At 38.5% G+C, this 7,696-nt stretch overlaps 1 protein-coding gene and 1 pseudogene across 2 annotated transcripts in view; one reads left to right on the forward strand and one right to left on the reverse strand.

Annotated features, from left to right (window-relative positions):
- LOC147607747 (uncharacterized) overlaps nt 1-1,953 on the forward strand; it is a 42,916-nt gene extending 40,963 nt beyond the window's left edge. For both annotated transcript variants that reach the window (XM_086789863.1, XM_086789864.1), the window contains 3 exons: nt 308-440; nt 572-1,525; nt 1,610-1,953. In XM_086789863.1, coding sequence (XP_086645989.1) covers nt 308-440; nt 572-593 — 155 coding nt within the window. In that variant the 3' untranslated portion in view covers nt 594-1,525; nt 1,610-1,953. The remainder of the gene's footprint in view (nt 1-307; nt 441-571; nt 1,526-1,609) is intronic.
- Nucleotides 1,954-3,892: 1,939 nt separating this feature from the next.
- On the reverse strand, nt 3,893-5,075 carry LOC147607749 (uncharacterized; annotated as a pseudogene).
- Nucleotides 5,076-7,696: the final 2,621 nt, after the last annotated feature.

The raw sequence follows: 7,696 nt of genomic DNA on the forward strand, positions 1-7,696 counted from the left end.
TGTCACATCAAGCCAATATTTGGGATCTACTTCTATTGCTTTTGTGCTCCATTGTCTTCAAGATTTGTGACTTAAGCATCAAATTTTCTTGATTAAGACATCAAGCACACGTTTGTTCGGGACATGAGTGGAGCGCTATTCTTGATTGGCTTCTTTGAATTTCCTTGTGTGTGTATATAAGTAGCTTTTAACTACTCAAAATTATGTTGTTGTGTACATTGGTTTTTATCCCTCTTGCAAGATACCCCCTCCTTCTCTAACTCTTAATTTGCTAATCTGATTCTTATGACGGTGTGTATTGTCATAGAAAATAAAGCATTGCATTGGTGGGAGTTGTGGGGAGAATGTGCTAATGATTTACAAACAAGAGCAGCCTTTCATGAAGGCATTGACGAGGCTACTTTCAAGAAATATGTTGTTGATCTTGACAAACCTGATATGTAAGTGTGCCAAGAAAATACTTTTAATTTAAAAATATGGGCTCTCATAAGACACTTTCTTTTGAGTATCGAAATGAGAGGTAAGCTGCAGTGTATTAATTTTTTTATTGTCTTACAATTCTTATGATTAGAAGCTTGCTGCGTTGGGGTTGAAGGTTCAAGCTGGAGTTCAGCCGCCTAAACAGCGCAATGGTGACTTTCGAAGAGAGCTTGACAATGGGCTGAAGTCTGCAATAGCAAGCTATGAGCATGCTGTGAAAACTAACAGCGAAGGAGGGCTCTTTGTTATCCATCATGATGTGCCTTTTGTTGTATTTGATGATTGGTATAAAGATCAAGAAAGCTCATGGAGGATTTCCTTTCACTTCATTGATTCAGGAGGAGAAGCAGCATTACTCTTTGGAGATCCATCGTTTCTCCATGAATCTATTGGAGGATGATTTATGACTTCGTTGGTATCAGAGGCAACACTTGTTCTTCAAGATAATGTTGCTTCTATGATTTAGAGTTTGGCGTCTTCCAGGATAATATTACCAACTTGTACTCACAAAGAACCAAACTTTTGTGTGCAGCGTGTGGGATCCGTTAGTAGGGTCCCTTCTTTCATAGATGAAGTGGCTTATGTCAATGAGTCACTAAGCACTCTTCAAGGAGAACTTATACAGTGGATGTTACAAGGTGGCATATGGCATTAAGGTCTCTCTTGACAAAGTTACAGCAGTACCAATAAAGTTAAAATTACGATTTTTAGAAAGAAAACAAGGCTATAAACACTTCACCATGGATGTAGATTTCAGTCCTGACAAGTGCAGTAAAGCTGGAGATCCTGATTATGAGATTAAGTTTCTTTTGGTGGTCATTTTTTAAGGCGGTACTACTGATCAAAGGTTGTTACATGGAGTTGTCACATTTGATTTGTATAAGCTTCAAGAAAGGGTAGTGCAATTACTGCAGATTTTGTGTGGCATCCAATGAAAACATCCAAGATTGACACTTCACCCCTCTTGGGTGTGAGAAGAACTTCCAAACAAAAGAAGATGTCAAGTTGGATTCCAAAGCTTTTCAAGTGCCTATCCAAATGATAGGTAAAAAGAAGTAAATTCTTTTGTCATAGTGGTAGTGTCTTTTATTGTGTCTTGCTTCGTTCTTATGGTAATTGTCATTTGCAGTGAAGAGAAGGTGGTTGGTTGGTGTCCTTTGGTGACTGTGGACATCTCCTGTATTCCAATTGGTTATATGCAGCAAGTCAATTTTATGGCAACTTCATAATTTTCTTTCTAGTTGAACCTTTATTGGTTCTATATCTTCCAAGACATCAAGATGTATTGTGTTTAATTCTCATGTATGGCCCCACAACATTGCACATGCTGTTTTCATTAGTTGATTGATTTGGCACCAACAGTGCTAACACCGTTTGTTGAGTTGCTCTTGTAATAGCAATCCAAAGCTTTAGTTGCTTGGTGAGCTGCAACACTTGTACCTACTGGCAGATTAAACCTTTGTTTCTCAAAGATGAAATAATGGAAGTGCTTTTAGAATCAATGGAAGAATGACCTCTCTAAGAGCAATTAAGAGGTTTTGACATGCATTAAATTTTCATCTTTTTGAAGACTACAAAATTTGCAGTATAAATTGATATTTTTAAATCTATATAGTAGCTTGGTTAAAGATTCTGGCTTTAAGAAAAGGCCGATGGTTATTGAAACATTGTATATCTTCATACTTTTGCGGAATAATTTTCACATGTTACTTATTGAGAGTGCTGAAGTCATACGTGATTAATTTAGTGGATTTGCTGGAGTACATCTTGTTGGATAGACTTCTGGTAGGTAAGTGGACGTCTCCTGCTTGGATCTCTGACTCCTTTCAATGATGCATGTGTCTCTCCTTGCTCGAGCTCCATTAACCGTCCTTAGCTTGCCTTCTTTGATTTCCAAAAAAGGCTTTAAATGTCACGTCTTGTTTGTCAGCCCACCTTTTGCACTGCTCACAAGCCAACATGTCAACCATCATTCCCATTTTCTCATTGCTGGAAGACTTTGTGATCTCAAATTTGGGAGAAAGGTTTGGTTTTATTGGTCATGAGGATTCTTGCTGTATTGAGTACTGCAGCTGTCTGTCTTCACCGTTTTTTGCTTCTCTATTCAATATGTGTATATATAGCAGGAAACGCAGAGTACTTCTCTAGAGAATTTTTCTGGTGCTCCAGATTCAAAAGGGCCAAAACATTGTCACCGAAGTCATTGCTGGCACATGTAGTGACTCAGTTGGTAGGATGTCTGCAAAGAAGGCAAAGAAAGTCAGATTCTCTTTGAAACACTCAGGCCTAATATTCTAAGACTTTGGCCCAAGACTACTCCAAGAGCACACTAAAGAATTACACAAGAAGTTTTAACAGATTTTCATTTGTACGTCTACATACATAGAGTTACTGTACTACACATATACCAACCGCAAAAGCCACTTAGTAGAGATGGATGGAAGTCACTCGTAAAGTGACTATCAACAGGAAAGATTCAGCGTACACACCCTTAATTCAGGACAAAGAACAATGCTACTCCCAACCAAGAAACCTCCTTGATCCAAGTCCACCCTCCTGCCTACATGCCTATGTACCATTTGCAGGACATCTCAAGAGTTTCTCTGTTACATTCATTTCCCAATCGTTGAATCGAATTAGCAGGGCATGTCCACTTACCTACCAGAAGTCTATCCAACAAGATGTACTCTAGCAAATGCACTAAATTAACCACGTATGACTTTAGCACTCTCAATAAGTAACATGTGAAAATTATTCCGCAAAAGTATGAAAATAAACAATGTTTCAATAACCATCGGCCTTTTCTTAGAGCCAGAATCTTTAACCAAGCTACCATATAGATTTAAAAATATCAATTTATACTGCAAATTTTGTAGTCTACAAAAAGATGAAAATTTAATGCATGTCAAAACCTCTTAATTGCTCTTAGAGAGGTCATTCTTCCATTGATTCTAAAAGCACTTCCATTATTTCATCTTTGAGAAACAAAGGTTTAATCTGCTAATAGGTACAAGTGTTGCAGCTCACCAAGCAACTAAAGCTTTGGACTGCTATTACAAGAGCAACTCAACAAATGGTGTTAGCACTGTTGGTGCCAAATCATTTAACTAATGAAGACAGCATGTGCAATGTTGTGGGACCATACATGAGAATCAAATTAGAATACATCTTGATGTCTTGGAAGATATAGAACCAATAAAGATTCAACTAGAAAGAAAAATAATGAAGTTGCCATAAAAATGACTTGTTGCATATGACCAATTGGAATACAGGAGATGTCCACATAGTCACCAAAGGACACCAACCAACCACCTTCTCTTCACTGCAAATGACAATTACCATAAGAACGAAGCAAGACACAATAAAAGACACTACCACTATGACAAAAGAATTTACTTCTTTTTACCTATCATTTGGATATGCGCTTGAAAAGCTTTGGAATCCAACTTGACATCTTCTTTTATTTGGAAGTTCTTCTCACACTCAAGAGGAGTGAAGTGTCATTCTTGGATGTTTTCATTGGATGCCACACAAAATTTGCAGTAATTGCACTACCCTTTCTTGAAGCTTATACAAATCAAATGTGACAACTCCATATAACAACCTTTGATCAGTAGTACCGCCTTAAAAAATGACCACCAAAGAAAACTTAACCTCATAATCAGGATCTCCAGCTTTATTGCACTTGTCAGGACTGAAATCTACATCCATGGTGAAGTGTTTATAGCCTTATTTTCTTTCTAAAAATCGTAATTTTAACTTTGATGGTACTGCTGTAACTTTGTCAAGAGAGACCTTAATGCCATATGCCACCTTGTAACGTCCACTGTATAAGTTCTCCTTGAAGAGTGCTTAGTGACTCATTGACATAAGCCACTTCATCTATGAAAGGAGGGACCCTACTAACGGATCCCACACGCTGCACACAAAAGTCTGGTTCTTTGTGAGTACCACTTGGATATTATCTTGGAAGACGCCAAACTCTGAATCATAGAAGCAACATTACTTGAAGAATAAGTGTGGTCTTTGATACCAACGAAGTCATAAATCATCATGCAATAGATTCACGGAGAAAGGATGAATCTCCAAAGAGTAATGTTGCTTCTCCTCCTGAATCAATGAGTGAAAGGAAATCCTCCATGAGCTTTCTTGATCTTTATACCAATCATCGAATACAACAAAAGGCACATCATGATGGATCACAAAGGGCCTTCCTTCGCTGTTAGTTTTCACAGCATGCTCATAGCTTGCTATTGCAGACTTCAGTCCATTGTCAAGCTCTCTTCGAAAGTCACTATTGCACTGTTTAGGCGGCTGAACTCCAGCTTGAACCTTCAACCCTAATGCAGCAAGCTTCTGATCATAAGAACTGTAAGACAACAAAAAAATTAATATACTGCAGCTTACCTCTCATTTCGATACTCAAAAGAAAGTGTCTTATGAGAGTCCATATTTTTAAATTAAACGTATTTCTTGAAAGTAGCCTCGTCAATGTCTTCATGAAAGGCTGCTCTTGTTTGTAAATCATTAGCACATTCTCCCCACAACTCCCACCATTGCAATGCTTTATTTTCTGTGACAATACACACCGTCATAAGAATCAGATTAGCAAATTAAGAGTTAGAGAAGGAGGGGGTACTTGCAAGAGGGATAAAAACCAATGTACACAACAACATAATTTTGAGTAGTTAAAAGCTACTTATATACACACACAAGGAAATTCAAAGAAGCCAATCAAGAATAGCGCTCCACTCATGTCCCGAACAAATGTGTGCTTGATGTCTTAATCAAGGAAATTTAATGCTTAAGTCACAAATCTTGAAGACAATGGAGCACAAAAGCAATAGAAGAAGATCCCAAATATTGGCTTGATGTGACATCACATGTTCACTAGATTCAACTCTATAACTACTGAGTAGATGGAGCTGAATATACCTAGATGAATCCGAAAAAATGTCCAAACTCATCACATAAAAAAGTGTTGTTTATAACTCCATGAGAGTCATCAATAGATTATAAACCATCAACTCCATTACGCATAGTAGGGACTAGCTACTATGACATCCCCAGTAACGTCTTAAGCTCTCAGTAGAGGGTGTAGAGCTTTGTACCAATGTGTGCTCTCATACCCACACAAAGTTTCGCATACTATGTTTCTGTCAAAGCTCCAAAGATGCAAGGCAAACTCGGCCATAATTAAGGCTAGAACTTGAAGAAGTGCCAATCAAACCATAGTCCACTGCACTATCGTATGAAGAATATTTATTGTTTCATTTTAGTCTGTCAAATTTAAACTTGAAAAGATGGAAAGAATTATTACCAAACTAAGGGTAAAAAGAAGCCTAGGACGAATATTGGAAAAAGTAGGGTGTGAAGGTATTGCCGATGTGGTTTTTAAAACTTCCAGAAATAGAAAAAAGTAAAGTGTGAAGATCGTTGATGTGGTTTTAAAAACGTCCACAAAGAAATGTGGACGCTCCTCTTAGCTCCCCCCTTTCCTCTGCGTCACCTCTTCCTCCCTCCTCTCCTCCTGCTCACTCAAAAATTTCACACACTTTTAACAAACTTCGTCAAGCAACTTTCATCGTGCAGAACTTTGCTACCTTAGGAGTTCTTTTGTGTGGGCCCTTGAGACAATCTACAGCTAGCAAGCTATCACTAGTTTTTAGCTCAACTAGAGACAAGTGTTTACATCATGTGCAAGGCATGTGACTCGAGGATTCCTATATTGACTTCACCATTTATCGTTCCTCATGCGAGATGTTAGTTGTCTCTAATGGACAGAGAAAGAGATGACACAAGTCGAGCTTCTTCATGCATGCACATGAATGGAGTCTTGGCTTAGCCCCGCAAGACTAAACTTGCTCCAATTTCAAAGACCAAGTTGCATGGTGGAGATCATATGGGTCTTGGGCTCGGGGCATGCCTACCTATTGAGTCACTCCACAATGGCAGATCCAATTGGATGTCAAGATATGGCATCCAAGGAAAGTTGTACATTGAAGCCAGATCTTAAGGCATTAGCAGCTCGGATTTCGCATCTTGAAAGAAATCACCTAGCTATGAACCTTTCAAACTCACATTCTACAATGCCTTTCTCAGCTTCAACTATGTTGAGCAAGAGACTGTTCGAGTGGCTTTTCACGCCCCATGAGTTTACACCTTACATGAACTATCTCCACAATGGTAGAGATCGCAGGCTACAAAAGATGATTGTTAGATAGGAGCTTTAGCTTGCCACGTTGACATTTTAATACTTCAAGAGCACAAGCTCTCCCTAAACCAGATTGCTTATGGAAAGATCCTTCTAGGTCACTTGCATTCATAAGCATAGCAAGAGTGGGAGAGTTTGTATTCTATCCTATCATCTCATGTGATTAAGCATGGAGTTTATACTCCAATCCTTGCTATCCTATTGTCTCGTGTGATTGAGCATGCCATTTCCCCATATGTGCCTTATAGACTTAGGTTGGATATGAACGAGCGATAGATAGGCATCGTCAATATATTTGGTCTTGTGGAGGTGCAAGCTTGGGACTTTTCTTGAAAATTAGCTACCACAAGACTTTCAAAGATGGACTCAAGGATTTTCTGAGGTGACTTCAATAGTTTTGGAGTCTTTAGATGCATGACTCATAGATGAGAATGTTGAAAGAGAATCCTTCAACCAAGAGGACAACATGTCCTTTTACACCATTGAGGAGCCAACCCCTGGATAAATGGGCTATGCGGAAGGCCCCAAGGACATAATAAGACTCACCACCTTCTTGTCCACTGAGATAAAATGACAGTAGGAACATTGTTGTATGCTAACCCTACAGAGGGATCTAACAAATCGGATGAACGGACGACTTTATACTTTTCGTATAAAACACGAAGAGGGCTGAACCATACTTCTCATAAAGAGACAAAGGAACACAATACAAAGCTCCAAGAGCAATTTCCCACGGAAGAGAATAAGGGAAAAAGGATGAGATGGAATCAGACGGATGTCTTTTGCTTGAAGAACCAAACTCTCACCGAAGACGAGTTTACAATAGTTTCTTGAGGGATTCAATTCACAACATCAAGGAGAAATATGATGAAAAAAGGAGACTATCTCCGATCAAAATATAAACATAATCTTCTTCTATACAATCACCATAAAGAACATCTTCCATAATTCTATAAACAAACTGGTATAACCTTATTCCAAGCAATAAATTCTCCTCTCTTC

This window comes from Cibotium barometz, chromosome 54 (assembly GCF_041138505.1).
Source record: "Cibotium barometz isolate CiBa-2024 chromosome 54, ASM4113850v1, whole genome shotgun sequence".
Classification (NCBI taxonomy): Eukaryota; Viridiplantae; Streptophyta; class Polypodiopsida; order Cyatheales; family Cibotiaceae; genus Cibotium; species Cibotium barometz.